Source organism: Eubalaena glacialis, chromosome 4 (genome assembly GCF_028564815.1).
Source record: "Eubalaena glacialis isolate mEubGla1 chromosome 4, mEubGla1.1.hap2.+ XY, whole genome shotgun sequence".
NCBI lineage: Eukaryota > Metazoa > Chordata > Mammalia > Artiodactyla > Balaenidae > Eubalaena > Eubalaena glacialis.
Genome location: NC_083719.1, coordinates 181,339,580 through 181,364,834, shown reverse-complemented (window position 1 = coordinate 181,364,834; position 25,255 = coordinate 181,339,580). Strand labels below are relative to the sequence as shown.

Here is a 25,255-nt window from a genome sequence, read left to right as displayed (position 1 = left end):
ATAGGGCAGCCGAGGTGAGGTCTGAAGCTACCCAGCTTGCCCACCCATATCTGCCAGAAAGGCAGTTGCCATCCACAGGTGGTGGGAGGAGAGGAAGCTGGGCCCGAGGACCCCTGAGGCACCACCGGCTGGCCTCTGTCTCCTGGCCACCCTTCCTCTACTCACTCTCCCCTGGTCTGGTTGCCCACCCCCGACTCCCAAAACAGGAAGGTCTGGTAGCTCCTGTCTCCCCACCGCCAATGCCAAGTTGGTCTGTCTCCTCTGATCTTTCCCCCCAGCCCGGCCTAGGGACTGGAGGCTAGACTCCTGGGGAGGAAAGCCCCTGCCCCCTCCGCTGAGCAGCTATGGCTCTCCCTCAGCGCCCCGGGAGAGGGTGCTGCTGGGAGGATCCCACCTGCACCCCACCCCATCCCCAGGATGCCTTTCTGGAAACGAGTTAAAGTTTCTTCTCGGAATACATGGGCCACGCTCTCATCACCTCTGCTCAATTGAAAAGCTTGGTCCTCCTCCCCAGGCAGCCCTCCACCATCCGGAGCCCCCATTCACACCCTCTCCATGGCCCCAAGACCCAGATGCCAACGTGATGTCCTGCTCCTCCCCGGACATATTAGTTTCCCAGGCTGCCTTAACAAAGTGTCCCAAACTGGGTAGCTTAGAGCAACAGACGTTTATTGTCATACAGTTCTGGAGGCCGGAAGTACAGAATCGAGGTGTTGGCAGGGCTATACTCCTGTAGCATGGAAGAGAGGGTCTTTCCTTGCCTCTCCCTGGGTTCTCGTGGCTGCCGGCAGTCCTTGGTGTCCCTTGGCTTGTAGCAGCAGGACTTCAGTCTGTGCCTCTGTTGTCACAGATGTCCCCCTTGTGTCCTTCACATGGCTGTCATAAGACATGGGCACCAGTCACGTTGCTTTAGGGATTCACCCTCCTGCAGCACGACCTCATCTTTACTAATTGCACCTGCAGAAACCCTATTTCCAAATAAGAGCACGTTCTAAGGTTCTGGGGGTTAGGACTTCAACACGCTTTTTTGTTCCGTGGGCAGCCTTGAGCCCATAACAGCAGAAGACCTTGGTCACTCTCACTGAGTATAATGAGAGGTGGCAGACCCTACAGAGCCTCACCACCAGGGGACAGGCTGAGCAGCTAGAGGTGGTCCCAGCTTCCTCAGGGTCTCCCAGCTCCCTCCTTTGCCCCTGCAATCCATCCTTCCTCCCAGGAGCTGCAAGGGTCCCCTCCTTCCCCTGCTCAGAACACTCTTGGCCCCCATTGTCCTCAGGAGAAAACCCGAGCACCTTGGGATCATGGGAATGTTCTAAACTTGACTGGTTATGCTGGCCATGATTTAAAAATCTACAAATAACAAATGCTAGTGAGGGTGTGGAGAAAAGGGAACCCTCCTACACCATTGGTGGGGATGTAAATTGGTGCAGCCACTATGGAAAACAGTGTGGAGGTTCCTCAAAAAACTAAAAATAGAACTACATTATGATCCAGCCATCCCACTCCTGGGCATATACCCAGACAAAACTATAATTTGAAAAGATACATGCGCCCCAGTGTTCACTGCAGCATTGTTTACAATAGTCAAGACATGGGAGCAATCTAAATATCCGTTGACAGAGGAATGGATAAAGATGTGGTAAATATATACAATGGAATATTAGTCATGAAAAAGAATGAAATTATGCCGTTTGCAGCAACATGGATGGACCTAGAGATTATCATACTAAGTGAAGTAAGTCAGAAAGAGAAAGACAAATACCATATGATATCACTTATATGTGGAATCTAAAATAGGACACAAATGAACTTATCTACAAAACAAAAATGGACTCACAGACATAGAGAACAGACTTGTGGTTGCCAAGGCGGGGAATGGGGGATGGATTGGGAGTTTGGGATTAGCAGATGCAAACTATTATACATAGAATGGATAAACAACAAAGTCCTACTGTACAGCACAGGGAACTATATTCAGTATCCTGTGATAAACCATAATGGAAAAGAATATATACATAGGGACTCCCCTGGTGGCGCAGTGGTTAAGAATCCACCTGCCAATGCAGGGGACACGGGTTTGAGCCCTGCTCCAGGAAGATCCCACATGCCCTGGAGCAACTAAGCCCGTGAGCCACAGCTACTGAGCCCGCGCTCTAGAGCCTGCAAGCCACAACTACTGAGCCCATGAGCCACAACTACTGAGCCCGTGAGCCACAACTACTGAGCCCGTGTGCCACAACTACTGAAGCCAGCACTCCCAGAGCCCTGCTCTGCAACAAGAGGCCACCGCAATGAGAAGCCTGTGCACGGCAATGAAGAGTAGCCCCCACTTGCCGCAACTAGAGAAAGCCTGCACGCAGCAAGGAAGACCCAATGCAGCCAAAAATTAATTAATTAATTTAAAATATATATATATATACATACATGTATATTCTCAGAATCACTTTGCTGTACAGCAGAAATTAACATTGTATATCAACTATACGTCAATAAAATAAATTAAAAAAAACAAAATTGACTGGTGATGGATACACAACTGTGAATATGCTAAAAGCCATTAAATTGTATGCTCTCAGTGATCAAATTGTATGGTATGTGAATTATATTGCAATAAAACTATGAAAGAAAGAGGGAAAAGGAGAGGATGGGAGGGAGAGGGAGAGAGAAAGAGAAGATGAGCAAGAAAGAGAAAGAGAAAGAAATAAAAGGAAAAAGGAAAGAAAACACCAAACTCCTACATAGAACAGCCATCCTGGTTTTCCCAGGACTGTTCCAGTCCTGGGTCCTGTGAACCTCTCAATCCAAGGCAAATCGGGTTAGTCCTACCATGTCCCACAGAGGTCTGGCCTCCGTGGCCCCTCCAACCTCACCTCACTCCAGCCACTCCTCTGAGCTCATCCCTCCCTTCTCTCTGCATGGTTGCTCCCTGATGTCATTCAGGGTTAAGCCTAAAGGCCACACCCATAGGGTACCCCTCTGGCACCACCCTCAATAAAGTGCCCCCCCCACCGGGGCACTTGTTATCAGGTCACTGTTTATTTCCTTAAGGCATAACCGATTATTTTCTATCCCCTCCTCCTCCATTCAACTTTAAGTGCTGCCTGGCAGGCTTTCTGGTCTTATTCACTGTGGTCAGTCCCATGCCTGTCCCATGAAAGTGGCAGAGGACCTGGCACCTGGCCGACTCTTAAGAAACACGGCCAAATAAAAGCACGGGTTCAGGACTGAACCAGCTTAGGACTCCATTCACACACGTGTGTCACACTTTAAATCCTCATTTAAAGGATGAGGTGCTGCTGGACTGGGCCCTTTGCAATGACAAGGTGTCAGCCCTTTGCTGGTGCACAGCAGGGGCAGGCCCTGAAATTTCTAGTCGAGCGTGAATTGAGGGGTGTGTGTGTGTGTGTGTGTGTGAGAGAGAGAGTATGCAAGCGGTTGAGCATGCCACTGAATCCACGTGCGTATCAGCAAGGCCATGACCAGCATACCTCCTGGGACAGACTCGTGTTTCAGATTGCAATAGGCCTACTCATCACGTGGCCTTGGACAAGGGTCCGGCCGAGCCGCTGTTTCATTGTCTATCCCGCATCTCCCGTCACGGTCTCTGGCAGGATCGACCTGGCACAGGTCCCTAGCACACAGTAGGTGCAGGCTTAGCTTCAACCATCCCTCCAGGCCTCCTCCCCAGTTTATCAAGTGTTGCCCAAGCCCGCTGCTGCTGCTAAACTCGGGGACATTAGATAAGTGGGTCACGGGTTTGTGGCCCCGCGGCTCCGGGTGGGCACACAGTATCTTTCAGACAGAGAGAAACTTCGGGCAGGGTGGAGCTGTGCCTGGGAAAGATGAAGAGGTTATTACTGCCTTGCGATCCCACTTTCTCGCTCCACACAAGCTAGGGAAGTGTGTCTGAGCTCACGTCTGTGAGTGCGTCGTCCGGCGACTTGGTGCGCGTCTGCGTGGACTCATTCGCGGGTCGGCTCCACACGGAACCCATCCTCCTCTCTGAAAACCGACGGCGGGGCGGGGCCAGGTGCGCAGGGGGCGGGAGCCAGGCCCCGCGGGGCGGAGTCCACGTGGATGACGCTCAGGGCCACGCCCCCACCTTGGAACAGACCCGGAAGCGGCGGCGCCCCTAGGGGAAGATGGCGCCCTCGGGGCTGAAGGCGGTGGTGGGGGAAAGTGAGTGCCGCCCCCTGGGGGCGGGGGGCCGGGTGCGCACGGACTCTGGGACCCAAGCGGCGGGGAGTTGGGGGCCTGGCTGGGCGTCGAGCACCTGACGCTCGAGGGGGCGAACGGGGACTTGGCCTCAGCTGGATGTCCCGTCTCTCCTTTGAGGGAGCGGAACAAAGTTGGGAGACAGAACTCCGGGGACCCAAAGGAATCAGACTAAGGGTGGCGTAGACAGGCGCTGGGCAGGGACTCCTGGGCCCCCTAGGGTGCCAGCGGGGGGAGGGCACAGCTGGACATCCAGACTCCCGGATCTCTGAGCCGGGCAAAGTCTGGCGAGCTGGACTCTTGGGGCCCCATGGTGCGGACGGGGGCCGGGCCTGGGTGCGCTGGTCAGCGACCCCAGGTGGTGAGAGTGCTCAGGGGGCGCGTCCGGGCCCCTATCCAGGTCCATGGGTGGGGGACGCCTTCCTCCTTGCCCGGTCGCTAAGAGCCCCATGCAGCGTGAGGACCCAGGCATCCAGGCCCCGCAGGCTGGGTTCTTGGGGGAGGGGTGGAGGTCGCCCCCTCCCCCACCTCCGGTAGTTCCGGCCTCAGCGGCTCCTTCCGCCCTGGCCGTCATGATAACTGTGGACACGACACTCTTGCCAGGCGGGGCTGCCTATCCACTCCCTCCACTAGGCAGGGCCCAGTATGGCTCAAACCCCCAAAACTCCAACTGAAAAAGGAGCCTCCTACATAGGAGTTAATGGGGAGACAGGAGAATCGCTGATTCCATTTTACAGATGAGGAAACTGAGGCTGGATGTTGGGTAATGGGATGACCACAGCCAGGCATGCCTCAGACTAGGGATCCAGGGGTCCTGCGTTCTGGTCCAGGGGAAACTGACGGAGGTGGAATAAGGGTGTGGCTGAAATATACAGGCCAGGAGTACCTGAGTAGCAGATAGGGAGGCTGAGAGCCCAGCTCTGGAGGCAGGTAGACCTGTTATGTGAGTCTTGGCTTTCCAGTTATTCGTTTATCTAAAGCCTAGTTATCCAGTGGCTACTTATGCCTCAGGCACGCGCCACTTAAGTGCTGAGGGTGCTTATGCAACTTACTTCTCCTCTCTGAACCTCAGTGGCCCTGTCTATAAATTGGGGGTGACTAGGAGCTACCTCACAGGACTGGGGGGGAGGAGTAAATGGGAGTTCAGATGGAGGTCCAGCCCGGGACCCAGAAGGTTTGGGGGCACGGTGGGGCCAGAGGACCTGGCATCCTGAGCCTGCCCCTCACTTCCCCGCAGAAATTTTGAGCGGAGTCATTCGGAGCGTCAAGAAGGATGGGGAGTGGAAGGTAGGGCTGAGACTTGGAATGCCTTGTCCAAACCCATGTGGGGGGCCCTGAATGTGGGACTCCCTCCAACTCCTTGAGGAGGTTGCTGGTCCACAGAGGTGGGGTCAGGTGGGCCAGTCTGGGATGGGGTGGAGTGGGGATGGTGTCCTGGGTCCTCGTGTTCAACCAGCTCTTGAAGCTGTCAGGCCTGCCCACTGCCCCAGCCCCTCCTCAGGGACAGCTTCAGCCTCTCCCGCCCTCTTGTCTGTCCACCGGTCCATCTGTCCATCCATCTGGACAGGTGCTCATCATGGACCACCCGAGTATGCGCATCTTGTCGTCCTGCTGCAAGATGTCAGACATCCTGGCTGAGGGCATCACCAGTGAGTGGACACTCCCACCCCATGCTGCCCAGATGGGACCTGAGTGTGGGATCCCCTCAAATTCTCCAGAACTCCCAAATATGCAGCTTACTGCACAGACAGCCCTGATTTGGGAGTCCATGATAGGCAGACTTCCCATTCAGGGCTCCCTGGCTGTGATCTCTAAGGGGTCAGCCTCCCTGGCTGTGCAGCCCCTGTGTGTAGAACCCCATGTAGGACTCTCAGTGCGTGACCTCCAGAATGGATAACTTTCTATGGGCAATCCCCAGGGGGTATGACTATGTGACCCCCGAATGTGCAGAACCCTGCCCATGTAGCTCTTAGCCGTGTGACCCATGGGTGTGCACCTCCTGCTTAGGACCCTTAGGGAGTGCAGTCCCCCTGCTTCACCCCAGGATCTGACCCTCCTTCCCAAGTGTCCAGCTCCCTGAGTCAGAGACTCCCCATGTGCCCTGGCCCCACTGCCATCCGCATGTGCCCCTTCCTCTGTTCCTACTAGTTGTGGAGGACATCAACAAACGGCGAGAACCCATCCCCAGTCTGGAGGCCATTTATCTGCTGAGCCCCACGGAGAAGGTGCCTATGTGAACGGGTGTGTGCGTGCATGTCTGCAGTGTATGGGGGACAGGCAGCCGGCTGGAGGCTGGGGCAGGGGATGGTCGGTCTAGGGGCCAGGCCTGGAGGGTGATCCGCATTCCTCAGTCAGTGCAGGCCCTGATCGCAGACTTCCAGGGGACCCCGACCTTCACCTACAAAGCGGCACACGTCTTCTTCACCGACAGTGAGTGAGGAGAGCCAGTGGGGTGGGGGTCAGGGCGAGGGGGTGTGTGGGCTGCCCTGGCCTGATGCCCCCTCTTGCCCACCCCAGCCTGCCCCGAGCCCCTGTTCTGTGAGCTGGGCCGCTCCCGGCTGGCGAAGGTGGTGAAGACGCTGAAAGAGATCCACCTTGCCTTCCTCCCGTACGAGGCTCAGGTACAGCCCAGCCTAGTCCCGGGCAGGGGTGGGGGTCTGTCACTAAACGTCCCAGGTTCCCTCAGAAACAGGCACCGAGACAAGTAAAGGGGACACTGAATCAGAAAGCAAAGGAGCCAACACCGGACGGGATGAGCTCGTAGCGCTGTGGCACCCAGAGTTCTGGCCCACTGGGCAACGGCAGGGGGCAGCATAGAGCTCACCTCAGCGTCGTCCCACCCAAGTTGGAGGGGGCTGAGGTATTTCTCCACCTCCTCCTCTAGACAGGAGTTGGGGGCTGCCCCAGGCCTGCCTCCTAGATGGCAGAGCAGGCTCCAGAGACCAGAGGAAGCCCCAGGGAGTGGCAGATGGCGGCTGCTGGAGTTGGGCAGGGGTACACCTCCAGTGGTGGCTCTGTGCCCTCCCAGGTGTTCTCCTTGGATGCCCCGCACAGCACCTACAATCTCTACTGCCCCTTCCGGGCCGGCGAGCGGGCACGGCAGCTCGAAACGTTGGCCCAGCAGATCGCCACCCTGTGCGCCACACTGCAAGAGTACCCGGCCATCCGCTACCACAAGTGGGGACCCCACCTGGATGCCACCCTCTGACCTTGACCCCATCCTGTTTCCAACCCCAGCCCCAGTCCTCACCCTGGTCCCTAGCCCCATCCCCGACCCCCAGTCTGCGCCTGGCCCTCCCCAACCCCACGCCCTGAGCTCCCCCACACACATCTGCCCACCCCACCCCCAGGGGCCCAGAGGACACGGCCCAGCTGGCCCACGCTGTCCTAGCCAAGCTGAACGCCTTCAAGGCAGACACTCCCAGTCTGGGCGAGGTGAGGGGGCTTTCTGGGGAGGTGGGGGGAGGGCCCAGCCAGGGTCAGGGTCAATGTCCTCATCCCTGCCCACCCCCTCCACCCCAGGGCCCTGAGAAAAGTCGCTCACAGCTACTCATCATGGACCGGGCGGCCGACCCCGTGTCCCCACTGTTGCACGAGCTCACCTTCCAGGCCATGGCCTATGACCTGCTGGACATCGAGCAGGACACGTACAGGTGGGTGGACCCCGGGACTCGCCATCTGCCATCACTGTGGCCCTGGGTCCTCAGCCAGTGCTCCCGACCCTCATGTCTCCCGCTCCCCCAGGTATGAGACCACGGGGCTCAGCGAGGCCCGGGAGAAGGCCGTGCTGCTGGACGAGGACGATGACCTGTGGGTGGACCTGCGGCACATGCACATCGCAGATGTGTCCAAGTACGGGCACGTGGTGGGCGCCGGGGGTGTGGGCCCTTCCGCACGCGGTCCCCACCCCCTCCCCCCCTTTGTGGACCGGGCACATGGCCTCCCGCTCTGGGTGAGCGCCCCTCCATGAGCCACACCCCTCCGCTGGCCTCCCCGGTGCGTCCCCAGTGTGGGCTCGCACGTGGCCTGTGTCTCCTGGCTCCCATCCCCTGGCCGTGCAATGCCCCCCCCCCCACTCTGCTGTCAAACTGTGGTCTTGGCACCCGTCCCCACCCTCCCCCCTGCCCACTCTCACCGCCAGGAAGGTCACGGAGCTCCTGAAGACATTCTGTGAGAGCAAGAGGCTGACCACAGACAAGGTAGGGTGTGGGCCTGTGTCAGGGTGGGCAGCTTGGGAGGAACGCCCCTCCCACGCCCCCCCCAAGGATGGGGGCGGGGCCTCAGTCTGGCTCCCTAGCCTGCAGCAGGGGCCTCCGGTAGGCGGGGCCTGGCTCACGCCCCTCCCTGTCCCCAGGCCAACATCAAAGACCTGTCCCACATCCTGAAAAAGATGCCACAGTACCAGAAGGAGCTGAACAAGGTGAGCGGGGGCGGGGAACCTGCGCCCTCCAACTGCCACCCCGTCTCCACCTGACTCAGCCTCTGTTACCCCAATTCCCACCCCTGCCCCTCAGTATTCTACGCACCTGCATTTAGCCGATGACTGCATGAAGCACTTCAAGGGCTGTGTGGAGAAGCTGTGCAGTGTGGAGCAGGTGGGGTGAGCCCAGGGCAGGGATGGGGTCTGTGGAGGGGAGGCTGGGCGTGTGGGGGTGGGGTCTGTGGAGGGGAGGCTGGGCGTGTGGGGGCGGGGTCTGTGGAGGAGGCGGGGTCTGTGGGGGAGGCGGGGCCTGCGAGGGAGGCAGGGCCTGTGGGGGCGGGGCCTTGGAGGGGCGTTTTCTGGGGTAGAGTATGGCTTGTGGGGGTGCCAGGCCCATGGAAAGGTAGGACCAGGGTAAGGGGCGGGGACGATGGAGAGGCGTGGCCTGTGTGAGGGGTGGGGCCTCTCTGCGAACACGTGTAGAACCTTCAGAGACCTGGTGGTAGGATGAAATGAAGCCCAAAGGTCTTGCCGAGGCCCCTGGGATGTCCCTGCCCTGCCCCGTCCCCCCACATAGTGGCTGACCCCCATGCCCCACAGGACTTAGCCATGGGCTCTGACGCAGAGGGCGAGAAGATCAAGGACGCCATGAAGCTGATCGTGCCGGTGCTTCTGGACGCCGCGGTGCCAGCCTATGACAAGATCCGGGTTCTATTGCTCTACATTCTTCTACGGAATGGTGGGTAGGGGGCAAGGGGGGGGCCTTGGTATATCGCCACTCACCGCAGTCTCCAGTGATCCTGGGACTCTCTAAACCCCGCAGTTGCCCTGTCCTCAGGATGCCCCCAAACCCCACAGATACCCCTCTGGACCCTGGGCCTCCCTCCATTGGCCTCCGTTGGCATGGAGAGCCTGCAAATCTATGACGTCTCCAAATTTGGCCGCCTCAACTGATTCCAGAGGATCCCCCAGTCCACTACCCCCTCTGGGATTCGCATCTAGAATTCTAACATCAGGAATCCCCCCGCGCCAGCCTGGGTGGCTCCCCTGGTCCCGAGGGCCTCTGAACTGTAGGCTGCTCATGGTTCTGGCACCTCCTCACCCCACCGCAAGCCCCTCAACCCAGAAGCGTGCATGGCCACCTCTGTCACCCCCCGCCCCTCCCCCCCACCACCCCGTGAGCATCCCATCCACGTCCGCCCGCCCGCCCATCGGCCTCCTCCAGGTGTGAGCGAGGAGAACCTGGCCAAGCTGATCCAGCACGCCAACGTGCAGGCACACAGCAGCCTCATCCAGAACCTGGAGCAGCTGGGGGGCACTGTCACCAACTCCGGGGTACGCTGGGCCAGAGACTGGGAGGGGGAGGGGGAGGCGGATATGGGGGTGGGGCCGCCTGGGGAGCGGGCACCGAGTCAGAGGGCAGTGACTGGGGGCGGAGGGCGCATCACCAGGGCAGGGATACGCAGGGCATGATGTGGTTCTTGGAGGACAGGGAGGCTTGAGTGGGGTCTGGGGACCGGGGGCCACCAGGGCTGTCCCCAGCCTCGGCGGTCATAGGAGAAACAGGGCGGGTGAGGCATAGTCAGAGCCCCAGTCCGTGTGGTCCGAGTCCCCGGGGTGGATAGCCGGGTCACCAGCATGGGGCACACAGTTGACCCTGGGCTCCCAGAGGTCTGAGGGCCACCAACCCGGCCGGGACACACATGGCAGCTTCCTGTGCTCCGATCTCCACACATCCCGCTTCCCCTGACCCTGCCTCCGCCTCTGGCCACGCGCATCTCTCATGTTCTCCCCTCGCCGGTTGGTCCTCCGTCTCTCTCCCAGGCGCCCGTCTGTCGCCCTGTCCGCCACCTCTCAGTTCCCTTGTTTCTGTGTCCTCCCACATCTGTCTCCATCTTTCTCTCTTAGTCCTGAGCTTTCTCTTTGTCGCATCTTTGTCTCACTGCCTCTGTATTTCTTCCTCCCTCTCTCTCATTTTCCCTTCCTCGCTCTTTCTGTGTCTGTTTCTCTCTCTGTCTCCCTCCTTCTGTCTTTCTCTCTGGTTCTCTGTTCCCTTTCTCCATCTTTGTCTGCAACCTTCCCAAGTCCGACAAGCCCCCAGCCCCATTTATGACCCGCCTCCTTCTCCCTGATTCCCCCACTGACCCCGCCCCGCCCCGCCTGTAGGGCTCTGGGACCGCAAGCCGGCTGGAGCGGAGGGAGCGCTCGGAGCCCACCTATCAGCTGTCCCGCTGGACCCCGATCATCAAGGATGTGATGGAGGTACCGCTGGTGGGGGGTTGGGGCCTGACCCCCACCCCCCGCCCCTATGCAGGCAACGCTCAGCCCTCTTCCTGCTCACCGTCCTAAGCCCCCGGGCTTAAGGGGAAATCCTTCATTATGGGCATCCCTGTGGCATCCGATTTGCTCTGTCATGGGGGCATCCCAAGCCCACACTGGAGGAAGTGGGGTGTCGGAGGGGTCCCTCATAGGGGAGCTTCATTTCCTCTCCACCTGCTGGTCCCCTCCCCTGTCCCCCTCTGTTCGCTCCTGCCCCCCAGAAAGCTCCCTGGGTCCCCCTTTGCCCTCCCCATGCCAGTCCCTGCCCATTCTGGGAACCAAAAGCAGCGACAACAAAAAGGACCAGGCCAGGGATCTGGCTTCCTGGCTTCCTGCCGTCTGTGTGGAGTCCTGGCACCTCCGCCTGCTTGGAGGCCAGTGACCTTGGCCCCTGTATCCCCATGGACTCTGGATGCTGAGACTCCTGGGTACCTGAGGGGCAGGGAGCTCAGAATCCTGGGTTCCCATGGGTCTGTGGGTCCACACTCCTGGGTCCCTGAGGAGCTGAGCGGGAGCAGGGTCCTTAAGAAGCTAGGGCCCCAGGGTCCTGGGTCGCCAAGGGGCTGGAGATACAGATGGTGGCTCCTGTCTGCCAGGACCTTGGCCCATGAACACACGCTATGGAGGGGGCTCCAGACCCTGAGCCCCGTCGCCCGGGCCCCTCTCTTCACCCTCCTCCTCTGGCCCCAGGATGCCGTGGAGGACCGGCTGGACCGGAAGGTGTGGCCCTTCGTGTCTGACCCTGCACCCATGCCCAGCTCCCAGGCTGCCGTCAGGTGAGGCCCAGGGATGCCCCCCCTCACTGTGCCCAGGCCTGTGGGAGGTGAGGCTTGGGTATGGGGGTGGTGGTCTGCTGTTGAGACTGACCTTCCCCTGTCTCCCCTGGACAGCGCCCGCTTCGGCCACTGGCACAAGAACAAGACGGGCGTGGAGGCACGGGCAGGGCCCCGGCTTATCGTCTACATCATGGGCGGTGTGGCGATGTCAGAGATGCGGGCTGCCTATGAGGTGACCAGGGCCACTGATGGCAAGTGGGAGGTACTTATTGGTGAGTGGCCAGGACTGGGGCCCCTGGGCTGGGGTGGGGCCGGGAGCCTGCCCCTGTGTGTGTGGGTCCCTGGGGGACTGACAGCTGCGTGCCTTCTGGGTCCCCAAAGCCTAGAGCCTCTGCAGGGCCTGGGTGAGAGGATACCGGATACCTGAGGGGCTAGGGCTTGGCTTCCCAGGGAAGGGGTCACCTAGGAGTGGATCCCTCTCTTTCCAAGGGGTGAGCCTTCTGAGTCCTTAGGGTCAGGGCCTGGTTTCCCGAGCACCCCACCTGGGGGGTGTCAGGGGCCGAGGCCGTTCCCCCAGCCCCATCCTCCTGCCCAGGCTCCTCACACATCCTCACTCCGACCCGCTTCCTGGATGACCTCAAGACGCTGGACCAGAAGCTGGAGGACATTTCCCTGCCCTGACCCTCCCGCCCCCGCCTGACCCGCCCCCCTCCCTTTTCAGAGAAATAAACTCCCATCTTTCTGCCAGCTGGCACCACCTCACTTTCTTTCCATGGGAGCTAAACGGGGACTGCCACCCTTGGGTCCCATTCCCTGACCTGTGCCTCAGGCCCCACCCCACCCTGTGGTCCTTCCAGAGGGCATCCCAAGCTCTAATTTGAATATTGGCTCCAAGATGTACTAGCTGCTAGGTTTTGGCCAACTTCTTGGGTTCCCCTTCCAAAAACATGGGGGCCGATGACGGCAGTGGCTTCGCAGAGGAGGTGGAATGGCGCCGAAAGCTGACGGCACGGGAAAATGACAGCAGCTGCTCCTCTACTGGTACTAGGGTTATCTCGGCTGCTCTGATGGGACCATCAGTAGTAGTAGTAACAAGCAGAACAGGCCCTGTATCCCAGCACCCCCAGCCCTTCAGGAACTGTCTCAGTGGGGCCTGGAGCCACACAAGGCCGGGGGTCTTCTCAGGCTCCTAGGATCAGAATCTGCATTTGTGTGAGGATAGGAACACAGCAAATGATGCCCAGTTCCCGCCCCAGAGAGTAGGAACTCCCCCTGCTTATCATCCTCCCCAACCCCACTTTCTCCAGGCTGTTCACAGGGGCTCCTAACTGCACGACTTATCAGACCCTTCACTGGGTGTGTTAGTTTGCTAAGGCTGCCATAACAAAGTGCCACATTCCGGTGACCTACACAACAGAGATTATTCTCTCACAGTTCTGGAGACCGGGAGTCCAAGATCAAGGTGCCGGCGGGGTTGATTTCTTCTAAAGCCTCTCTCCTTGGCTTGTAGATGGCCATCTTTTCCCTGTGTCCTCACATGATCTTTCCTCTCTGTGTGTCTGTGTCCTAATCTCCTCCTCTTCTTTTTTTTTTTAATTTATTTATTTTAATTTATTTTATTTTTGGCTGCATTGGGTCTTCGTTGCTGCACGTGGGCTTTCTCTAGTTGCAGCGAGCGGGGGCTACCCGTCGTTGAGGTGCGCGGGCTTCTCATTGCGGTGGCTTCTCTTGTTGTGGAGCATGGGCTCTAGGCGTGCGGGCTTCAGTAGTTGTGGCACGTGGGCTTCAGTAGTTGTGGCGCACGGGCTTAGTTGCTCGGCGGCATGTGGGATCTTCCCGGACCAGGGCTCGAACCCATGTCCCCTGCATTGGCAGGCGGATTCTTAACCACTGTGCCACCAGGGAAGCCCCTAATCTCCTCTTCTTATAAGAATACCAGTCATATTGGCTTAAAGTCTACACTAATGACCTCATTTTGACTTAATTATCTTTTAAAAGTCTCGTCTCCAAATACAGTCACTTTCTGAGGCATGGGGGTTAGGATTTCAGCATATGAATTTTCTGGGGACACAGTTCAGCCCATAACACTCAGCTAAAGTGAGATGTGAATCTCAGAGCCTGAATAAGATAGATGAAGGCCCTTCTCTCTGGGGCACAGACACACAGCCAGGCCGGCAGTCTGTGGCACAGGTGGCTGTGGGAGCCCCAAGAACACGGTAATCCACTCAGTCAGGGGCAGCCGGGGAAGGCTTCCTGGAGGAGGTGGCACTTACGAGAATGAAAGTGAAGAGGAGTCTGGGAAGGGAGGGGAGGGCACAATGGAGGCAAAGGCAAGAGAGCAGAATGGAGCCAGAGGGAAAGGTCTTGAGGGACGACAAGGTCTGAGAGCCACCTGGGGCCTGAGTGAGGATTTGGCCCCTGCTGGGGTGATGGGAAACTACAGAAAGGATCTGAGCAGGGTCAGGTGGGGACCCCAAGTCTAATGTTGGCGATGGGGCTCAGCTGGGATGAGTGCCTGGGGAGGGGGCCCTGGTGGGCGGGTAAATTGGGTATAGCGCCCCCCCAGTGGAGCGCTACTCATTTCCATCCTGTCACCTCTGGAGTTGTGGCCCCTCCAAGGCTGGGACCAGTGTGGCGTGGGCGGACACAGGACAACTGGGACCCTCCTTCCCTGCCCACGGAAGACTTGGCCCTGATTTTGAGGTCACCTATACTTTTGAGACTTCAGAGAAATCTAAAGACACTCTTCCCAGAAAAATCACACGGACAGTTTTGCAGGTAGGGCCTTGGAGAAGCAAAAAACCCCTCCGATTCAGCAATTCTACTAAGATTTATGTGAAACGCCTAATAGGGCAGAAAGATGGACGTGCAAGGCTGTCGAGTAGATGGGGTGCAGGGGAGAAAGTGGGTCATCTCAGACCACTGAGACGGCCGGCCCTGGATGACCCCCCTCCCCCCCACTTGCGGCCTTGGCAGGGAAGCCTTTCGACTGGGAGACGGAGTGGGAGGGAGATGGTTTTAAAAGTTTAACTTTTAGGGACTTCCCTGGTGGCGCAGTGGTTAAGAATCCGCCTGTCAATGCAGGGGACACGGGTTCGATCCGTGGTGGGGGAAGATCCCACATGCCACGGAGCAACTAAGCCCTCGAGCCACAACTGCTGAGCCTGAGCTCTAGAGCCCGTGAGCCACAACTACTGAGCCCGCATGCCTAGAGCCGGTGCTCCGCAACAAGAGAAGCCACCGCAATGAGAAGCCCGCGCACCGCAACGAAGAGTAGCCGCCACGCCACCACGCGCAGCAAGGAAGACCCAACGCAGCCAAAAATCAATTAATTAATTAATTAATTTTTTAAAAGTTTAACTTTTAAACTCGCCTCCTTGGGAAGCCGCGGTTTTCCTCCGGAACCCGCTTAAGGTAGGTCAGCGCTCTGAGCGCCAGGGGGCGCTGTGGCTCAATTTGCCGGCTGCTTTGATCTTTAGCGTCTGTAACCTGAGCTTGGGTGACCCTAATTAGAGACGGCGGGGGTGGGGGAGGGGGAGAAGGTCATGAGTTACTCAATAGTTCTCAGCGCCAGCGAAACTCTGTTGCTTAAATCGCCTCGGCCTCTGGCCCTCATTTGTACGTAGATGATGTTGTAAAGTCTCCCACCTCAGGACATTTTGTACAAATATTCACGGACCACCCCCATCCCCGCCCCCGCAAATGAGCCACAGCAGCCGGTAGTGTCAGGCCCTGACCACGTCCCAGGCATCCTGCCAAGCCCTCCACACGCATTACACAGAATTCTCAAAACCCTCGTGTGAGAGTAAAATCCACCCTCTCTCTCTGCATCCTATGAAGCCTCATGTCAGGAGCTCCATGATGTCATGTCCCTACGATTGGTCGGTGGGTTGGGGGCCGGGGGCAGGTGTCCCTGGTTTCCAGCAACTCTCCACATAAAGGTTTTAGCAGCCATGGATTCCCTCCGATCTCTCCTTTTTTTTTTTTTAATTTAATTTTATTATTTTTTTTCCCGACGCTGCGAGGCTTGTGGCATCTTAGTTCCCCAACGAAGGATTGAACCCAGGCCACCGCAGTGAAAGCGCAGAGTCCTAACCACTGGCCTGCCAGGGAATTCCCCAATTTTTTTTTCTGTACTTTAAAATTTTATCTATTTATTTATTGCCAATATCTCTTGAAGATTATTTTCAAACTTGTCATTCCTCCCACTGGAATCAGCTGGGATCCTTCTTGAAAGGACTCTCAGCAACTACTGAAGTTGGTTCGTATGGAAAGTTACAACCTAGCGCGTTTTGTTACGTGTTATTGTGGGTGTGGATTAGGTCGCTGAATCCCGGGGAGGCAGCTGGACACATGGGCTCATCGGGGAGGCCTGGGGTGGGAACAGACCCCAGAGTCACCGGTGGTCATGGTATAAGCTTAGAGGCAACATCCAGGAACCACTGACTGCCACAATAATAATACATTAATATAATATTAATATATACCACGATAATATAGTATTAATATAATAATACATCATTATTATTTAATACTGTAAAATGGTCTGGCCCCAGCATGTGCTAAGAAGGAGGACTCCACAAAGTGAGAAAAAAGAATTCCTCAGGTCAGCATCAGGGCTTCGGAAGGTCAGGAGGGCACCCCTGGGGTCATGAGCACTGATGTTCTTGGTTGTGGGGACATGGGGACACGTCATAGCAGGGAGAGTTCTCAGCCCGCGCTGTGCAGGGCAGGGGTCTCTTCTAGAACTATATCTCATCCAAGTTAACAGGAGGGAAAAGCTTGTGGTCTTGAATTTGCTCTACTTAAAAAAAAAAAAGTGAGTGGGGGAGATAAATTAGGAGTTTGGATTTCTTTTCTTTCTTTTTTTTTTTTTTTGGCTGCACTGTGCAGATCTTAGTTCCCCGACCAGGGATGGAACCCCGGGCCCACGGCAATGAAAGTGCGGAGTCCTAACCGCTGAACCACCAGGGAATTCCCAGGAGTTTGGAATTAACATAGACACACGACTATATATAAAATAGGTAAACAACAAGGACCTACTGTATAGCACAGGGAACTATATTCATTATCTTGTAATAACCTATAATGGAAAAGAATCTGAAAAAGAATATATATATATATGTGTGTATAACTGAATCACTTTGCTGTACACTTGAAACTAACACAGCATTGTAAATCAACTCTACTTCAGTTTTTTTAAAAAGCTAAAAAAATAAAAGTTTAAATACTTTACGGTACATTTAGACAATGGAAACTGACCCTGCATTAAAAAGAATTCACCCAAGAGAAAGGAAAATATACATCCACACAAAGACGTGTCCAGGAATGTTCATGGCATTATTCATAATAGCCAAAAGGTGGAAACAATCCAAATGCCCATCAACTGGTGAATGGAAATCAATGTGGTACATCCAGGCGATGGAATGCAGCTCAGTCAAGGACCAAAATACATGTTACAACATTAATGAACCTCAAAACACTATGCTAAGTAAATAAGCTTGATGCGAAAGACCACATAGTGTACGATTCCATCTATATGAAATGTCCAGAATACGCAAATTCACAGACAGAAAGTGGTTGCCTAGGGGTGGGGGTGGGAATAGAGAGTGACTGCAAAGGAGCACAAGATTCCTTTTAGGGGTGATAGAAACTTTCCAAAATTGGATTGTGGTAATGGCTGTGCAACCCTGTGAAACTTACTACAGATCATTGAGTTGTACAATTGAAATGGATGAATGTGGTATGTAAATTATACTTCAATAAAGCTGCTTTAAAAAAGAACGAAAAAGTGAGGGTCCCAGACATGGTGGAGCTGCTGGCTGGGCGGAGAGGGGTGGAGGTGGGATGGTGAAACCCCCAGGACCCTAGCAAAGCAAGAATTGCCTGAGGCCTCTGGGGGAGGGGCTGAGTGGCCCCGGGGAACCCAGCAGACGTTAAGGAAGCAAGGCAAGCTTCCCCCCTTTTTTTTTTTTTCTGTAAAGTTGCTCAAAATCTGAAAACACAAGTTAACCAACAGCTACTGCCAAGAATATTGTGCAAAGACTCCTGGAGGTGAGGAAATAGCCCTGAAGTGGGAAAGTTCTGTTCCTGTTGGGCTGAGATGGGGTCCCCAGGGCTGAGGTATTGAGGAGACAGGACAGGAAGAGGAAGTCCTGGCTGGTGGCCCCTCCACATTGAATGACCACTTGGAGCCTTGATCCCTGTCTGTGGCTGGGGAAATTCTGGGAAAATATTGATCCCCCCCCCCTGAAAAAAAGCGACGTTTGAAGCATCCACTACATACCGTGCCTCATCCTGTATCATCTACATAGATTTACATAAAGTACTTGCTGGATGAAATAAGTCAGATGGAGACAGACAAATACTTAAATGTGGAATCTGTTTTCCCCCCAGCTTCATTGAGATAAGCTTAAGGTGTACAACGTAGTGATTTAATACATATATACTGATCAAAGAAATGTTCACATATTGAGATATAGGGAAAGTCATTCTGGCTTATACATGAGTTAACTTGAATTTTATGCTAACTAGAACAGCTTGTTTGTGGTCTATGAAAACTACATTGTGCATCTGCTTTAATTATTAAAGAAAAGGGCCCTTTCTGCCCGTGGACGCCGCCGAGTAAGCATCGTTGACGTCTCCCCCCCTCCACTGCCGTCATGTCTAAGTCAGAGCCACCCAAAGAGCCCGAACAGCTGCGGAAGCTCTTCATCGGAGGTTTGAGCTTTGAAACAACCGATGAGAGTCTGAGGAGCCAATTTGAGCAGTGGGGAACGCTCACAGATTGTGTGGTAATGAGGGATCCAAACACCAAACGCTTCAGAGGCTTCGGGTTTGTCACATATGCCACTGTGGAGGAGGTGGATGCGGCCATGAATGCAAAGCCACACAAGGTGGATGGAAGAGTGGTGGAACCAAAGAGGGCCGTCTCAAGAGAAGATTCTCAAAGACCTGGTGCCCACTTAACTGTGAAGAAGATTTTTGTTGGTGGCATTAAAGAAGACACTGAGGAACATCATCTAAGAGATTATTTTGAACAGTATGGGAAAATTGAAGTGATTGAAATCATGACTGATCGAGGCAGTGGCAAAAAGAGAGGCTTTGCTTTCGTAACCTTTGATGACCATGACTCTGTAGACAAGATTGTCATTCAGAAATACCACACTGTGAATGGCCACAACTGTGAAGTAAGAAAAGCCCTATCTAAGCAAGAGATGGCTAGTGCCTCATCCAGCCAAAGAGGTCGAAGTGGTTCTGGAAACTTTGGTGGTGGTCGTGGAGGTGGTTTCGGTGGGAATGACAACTTTGGTTGTGGAGGAAACTTCAGTGGTCGAGGTGGCTTTGGTGGCAGCCGTGGTGGTGGTGGATATGGTGGCAGTGGGGATGGCTATAATGGATTTGGTAATGATGGAAGCAATTTTGGAGGTGGTGGAAGCTACAATGATTTTGGCAGTTACAACAATCAATCTTCAAATTTTGGACCCATGAAAGGAGGAAACTTTGGAGGCAGAAGTTCTGGCCCCTATGGTGGTGGAGGCCAATACTTTGCCAAACCCCGAAACCAAGGTGGCTGTGGTGGTTCCAGCAGCAGCAGTAGCTATGGCAGTGGCAGAAGGTTTTGATTACTGCCAGGAAACAAAGCTTAGCAGGAGAGGAGAGCCAGAGAAGTGACAGGGAAACTACAGGTTACAACAGATTTGTGAACTCAGCCAAGCACAGTGGTGGCAGGGCCTAGCTGCTACAAAGAAGACATGTTTTAGACAATACTCGTGTATGGGCAAAAAAACTCGAGGACTGTATTTGTGACTAATTGTATAACAGGTTATTTTAGTTTCTGTTCTGTGGAAAGTGTAAAGCATTCCAACAAAGGGTTTTAATGTAGATTTTTTTTTTTTTTTGCACCCATGCTATTGATTACTAAATGTAATAGTCTGATCATGACGCTGAATAAATGTGTCTTTTTTTTTAAAAAAAAAAAAAGAAAAGGGCACAATGACCAGAAGTCAAGAATGTCCGTGTTCAAAATAAAGATTAAATGCCTCCCTTCCTGGGATGCCAATGCTGGTCCTCCTTTGATGATGAGACTCCCTTCCCAGGTGCCAAGGTCATACCGACTCGCTGTGTACATGAGGATCTGTTTTTTTTGAAACCTTGAAGGAGTGTCTCCATGACTTGTTTGATGTTCTTTGTTCTGACAAGATATAAAACTGTGCTGAAAACCATGCGTCTCTGGGGCAGTTCCTCAGAGTTATCAGAGAGGCCGTCTTCCAGGCTATAGTCCTCAGTTTGGCTCAAATAAAACTCTTTTCTGGGACTTTCCTAGTGGTCCAGTGGTTAAGACTCGGCGCTTTCACTACTGTGGGCCCGGGTTTGACCTTTGGTCGGGGAACTAAGATCCCACAAGCCTTGTGGCGCGGCCCCAAAAAAAACAAAAACAAAAAAACCCCTCTTTTCTATTCCTATTATAGATGGTTTATTGATTATTTTCGTCGACAATACATTGCAAAATGATAACCACAATGAGGTCAGATAGTAGATCCATCCCCTCACATAGTTGCCACGTGCGTGTGGTGAGAACTTTTAAATTCTCCTCTCTCAGCAACTTTTCAATACACAATATACAGTATTGTTAACCATCGTCATTATGTTGTACATTACACCCCCAGAATTTATTCCTCCTATAACTGGAAGTTTGTTCCTTTCGACCACCTTCACCCATTTCTCCGACCTCCCAGCCCCTGGCAACTGCCAATCTCTGTTTCTGTGAGTTTGGTTTGTTTTTTGGGGTTTTTTTTTAAAGATTTATATGTGAAATCTAAAAACATTGAGCTATAGAAGCAGAGAACAGAATGGTGGTGACCAGGGCCTGGGAGGTGGGGGAAATGGGGAGATGTTTGTCAAAGGAGACAAAATTTCAGTTAGATGATGAATGAATTCTGGGGACCTAATGGACAGCATGGTGATTACAGGTAACACTGTACTGTGTACTGGAAAGTTGATATGAGAGTAGATCTTCAGTGTTCTCACCACACACGCAAAGAGGTACTTATGTGAGGTGATGGAGATGTTATCTAACCTTATGTGGTAATCGTGTTGCAACATAACACATGTATCATATCATCACGTAATACACCTTAAACGCACACAGTGTTATATGTCAGTTGTGTCTCAATAAAGCTGCGGGGGTGGGAGTACTCACTTAATTGTCACCCAGGCCCCGTGAGGTAGTCACTGAGAATAATCCCATTTTACAGATGGGGAAACTGAGGCCCAGAGGTGCTTTAGCCACTTGCTCAGTCATGCAGCTAGTCAGTGGCTGAGCTGGGACTCCCAGGAAGGGGGTTGCAGCCTCCGCGGGCATCACCACCAGAGCATCCCTGAAGCTCCTTGGCATCTGCTCTTGTTGCTTGGATATGCTGGGCAGGGGAGAGTGGGCAGGTACCACAGGAAGGGGCTGGGGAGACAGCTCATCCTGGGTGGTCATGGCCCCAAGAGCTGGGCTGGTCAGCAGGGGTTCTAGGAAACTGTGCCTACCTGCCCTTTACTTTGCCCTCCACGTGTTCTCCCCCCACACCCTGCCTACTCCATGTACCCCCCACCTCATGGTACGGGTGGGAAAATGCCTTGGTTAAAAGTAAGGACTTTGAGGGACTTCCCTGGCGGTCCAGTGGTTAGGACTCAGTGCTTTCACTGCTGGGGGCCCAGGATCAATCCCTGGTCCGGAAAGTAAGATCCTACAAGCCAAGAGCTGCTGCCAAATAAATAAATAAATAAACAAATAAATAAGGACTTCGGCATCCAACAAGTCTGGATCTGAAATTTCCCCTTCGGGAGTAACTCAGCCTCACCCAACATCAGTTCTCCCATCTGTCAAATGGGGCACGAGGTGGAGGCTGTCAGGAAGCTGTGGTCAGACTCTCCCTCCCGCCTCCACACCATTCCTCTTTTTTTTTTAATTTTTTTAACATCTTTATTGGAGTATAATTGCTTTACAATGGTGTGTTAGTTTCTGCTTTATAACAAAGTGAATCAGCTATACATATACATATATCCCCATATCTCCTCCCTCTTGCACCTCCCTCGCACCCTCCTTATCCCATCCCTCTAGGTGGTCACAAAGCACCGAGCTGATCTCCCTGTGCTATGTGGCTGCTTCCCACCAGCTATCCAGTTTACATTTGGTAGTGTATATATGTCCATGCCACTCTCTCACTTCATCCCAGCTTACCCTTCCCACTCCCTGTGTCCTCAAGTCCATTCTCTACGTCTGCGTCTTTATTCCTGTCCTGCCCTTAGGTTCTTCAGAACCTCTTTTTTTTTTAGATTCCATATATATGTGTTAGCATACGGTACTTGTTTTTCTGTTTCTGACTTACTTCACTCTGTATGACAGACTCTAGGTCCATCCACCTCACTACAAATAACTCAATTTCATTTCTTTTTATGGCTGAGTAATATTCCATTGTATATATGTGCCACATCTTCTTTATCCATTCATCTGTCGATGGACACTTAGGTTGCTTCCATGTCCTGGCTACTGTAAATAGAGCTGCAATGAACATTGTGGTACATGACTCTTTTTGAATTATGGTTTTCTCAGGGTATATGCCCAGTAGTGGGATTGCTGGGTCATATGGTAGTTCTATTTTTAGTTTTTTAAGGAACCTCCATACTGTCCTCCATAGTGGCTCTATCAATTTACATTCCCACCAACAGTTTTTTAAAATTTTTAAATTTTATTATGTTTTTTATTATTGAAGTATAGTTGATTTACAATGTCATGTTAGCTTCAGGTGTACAACACAGTGATACAGTGTTGAGATATATATATATATATGATATTTATTGTTTGTACTTTTTGATGATGGCCATTCTGACCAGTGTGAGGTGGTACCTCATTGTGGTTTTGATGAGCATTTCTCTAATAATTATCAAGGCTTTTACTTTTATTTTCTGTCATTCTTGTGGGACAGGAAGCAAGTGTCAATGATTCTTTTCTGATTGGCAGAGCTACCTGTCATTGTGACATCATCACTAGGCCAAGTTATGTAGCAAGGCAACCAATCAGAAGCGTAGGTTGCCTCTGGAAGTCAGTTTCACAAGAAGTGGCAACAGTTTCCAGTCCTCTGAGTGATACAGGCCTCTTTGTTCAAAATTACTTCAAGGACAGATGTATATTAACAGAGGTGAGAACAAGCTGGTAACACTTATGAATATTCACAAGATCTGCAGTGCACAGGAAAGCCAGTTGTATGGGTAGAAAAATCTCCCTCTCTGTGACTTCAGGACACAGTTTTCCTTCAGATCTTTGGGAAACTTTTTTTTTTCCAATTATAATTTAAATGATAAGTATTTGGTGGCAGTGGTTACACAACTGTATGCATTTGTCAAAACTCATAGAACTCAGTAAAAAGGGTGAATTTTGCTGTATGTAAATTACACCTGATTTTTAAAAAAAGCAATCCTTGGGAAAAACAAAACATTCATGCAGTATGCAGGTATATAGACTTGTCAAAATGTATCCAACTGAACACTTTAGATGCATTTTATTATATGGAAATTATACCTCAATAAGATTGATTTTTAAAAATTGTGGGTATGTGATTGCCCTATTGTACTTTTTAAAACCCTGGTTCTAGAATTTTATTAAGTAGTATTAGATGTAAACGGTCACTAGGGCTCAGTTTTGCTGGTAGAAATCAGGAAGAATAAAGGAATTTTTTTTTAAGAGAATTAAGGGGCTATCGATGACAATAATCAATAATAGTAATAGAAAGAGTTTTATTTTAGCCAAACTGAGGTCTATAGCCCAGAAGACAGCTTCTCAGAGGAAAACTCTGAGAAACTGCTCCGGAGAAGCAGGATTTTCAGCACAGTTTTATATCTTGTCAGAACAAAGAACATCAAACAAGTCATGGAGACACTCCTTCAAGGTTTCAGAAAAACAGATCAGCATGTACACAGCAAGTCAGTATGACCTTGGCACCTGGGAAGGGAGTCTTATCATCAAAGGAGGACCAGCCCTGGCATCCCAGGAAGGGAGGCATTTAATCTTTATTTTGAACACGGACATTCTTGACTTCTGGTCAGTGTGCCCTTTTCTTTAATAATTAAAGCAGATGCACAATGTAGTTTTCATAGGCCACAAGCAGGCTGTTTTAGCTAGCACAAAATTCACGTTAACTCATGTATAAGCCAGAATGACTTCCCCAGACCTCAATATGTGATCATTTCTTTATCAGGGCATATATAACTCTTTCCTGCTACTGAACTAAGGGTTTTCAAACTGAATCCCTGGGGAGCCCCAGGGGGTTCCACACATTCTCTCTGCTTTTCACCCTGCCTGTTGTTAGAGCTGCCCACTTCTTTTGCATCCTTCAAAAGCTTTTTTTTAAAAAAATTTTTAAACATATTTATTGGAGTATAATTGCTTTACAATGTTGTGTTAGTTTCTGCTGTATAACAAAGTGAATCAGCTATATGCATACGTATATCCCCATATCCCCTCCCTCTTGCGTCTCCCTCCCACCCTCCTTATCCCACCCCTCTAGGTGGTCACAAAGCACCAAGCTGATCTCCCTGTGCTATGCAGCTGCTTCCCACTAGCTATCTATTTTACAATTGGTAGTGTATATATGTCAATGTTACTCTTATTTCACCCCAGCTTACTCTTCCCCCTCCCCGTGTCCTCAAGTCCATCTCTACGTCTGTGTCTTTATCCTGTCCTGCCCCTAGGTTCATAGCAGCATCCTTCACAATAGCCAAAAGGTGGAAACAACCCAACTGTCCATCAATAGATGATAAATGAAATGCGGTATGGACATAAAATTGAATATTAGCCTTAAAAAGGAATGAGGTTCTGATCCATGCTACAACGTGGATGAATCTTAAAATGCTATGCTCGGTGAAATAAGGCAGGCGCAAAAGGATAAATATTGTATGATTCCACTTATTTGCTATATGAATAGGCAAATTCATAGAAATAGAAACTAGATTAGAGATTACCAGGGGCTTCAGGAAGAGGAAGTGGGAGTTAGTGTTTAATAGGTAAGGTTTCAGTTTAGGATGATAGAAAAAAAGTTCTGGAAACGGACAGGGGTGATGATTACACAACACTGTATGGCTGAAATCAAGCCATACTCCCTCTAAAGACTAGGGAAAAGTCGGTTCTTTGCTTCTTCCAGCTTCTGGTGGCTTCTGGCATTCCTTGGCTTGTGGCCACAGCATTCCAGGGTCTGCCTCGGTGGTCACACTGCCTTAATGCTGCTGAATTTACACTTGAAAATGGTTAAAATGGTACATTTTATGTTACGTGTGTTTTACCACAATTTTTAAAAATCCATCCATATTGGAAACAAAACAAACCCAAACAATGTGAAAACCATTCTTAGCTCATGAGTCGTACAAAAATAGATGGTAGGCGGGACTTCCCTGGTGGTCTAGTGGTTAAGACTCCGTGCTTCCATTGCAGGGGGCACGGGTGTTCGATCCCTGGTTGGGGAAGTAAGATCCCTCATGATGC

General features: G+C 52.5%; 1 protein-coding gene and 1 pseudogene across 1 annotated transcript; both read left to right on the top strand.

Moving 5' to 3' along the window:
• Positions 1-4,095: 4,095 nt before the first annotated feature.
• Positions 4,096-12,477, top strand: STXBP2 (syntaxin binding protein 2). Its single transcript, XM_061190596.1, has 19 exons — positions 4,096-4,179; positions 5,453-5,502; positions 5,783-5,864; positions 6,364-6,440; positions 6,567-6,645; positions 6,733-6,836; positions 7,244-7,392; positions 7,566-7,650; positions 7,738-7,868; positions 7,960-8,067; positions 8,357-8,414; positions 8,570-8,635; positions 8,730-8,810; positions 9,236-9,374; positions 9,861-9,970; positions 10,802-10,897; positions 11,645-11,730; positions 11,845-12,002; positions 12,326-12,477. The coding sequence occupies exons 1-19, from the start codon at positions 4,143-4,145 to the stop codon at positions 12,409-12,411; spliced, it is 1,782 nt and encodes a 593-aa protein (XP_061046579.1). The 5' UTR covers positions 4,096-4,142; the 3' UTR covers positions 12,412-12,477.
• A 5,900-nt stretch (positions 12,478-18,377) lies between these two features.
• On the top strand, positions 18,378-19,612 carry LOC133090411 (heterogeneous nuclear ribonucleoprotein A1-like; annotated as a pseudogene).
• Positions 19,613-25,255: the final 5,643 nt, after the last annotated feature.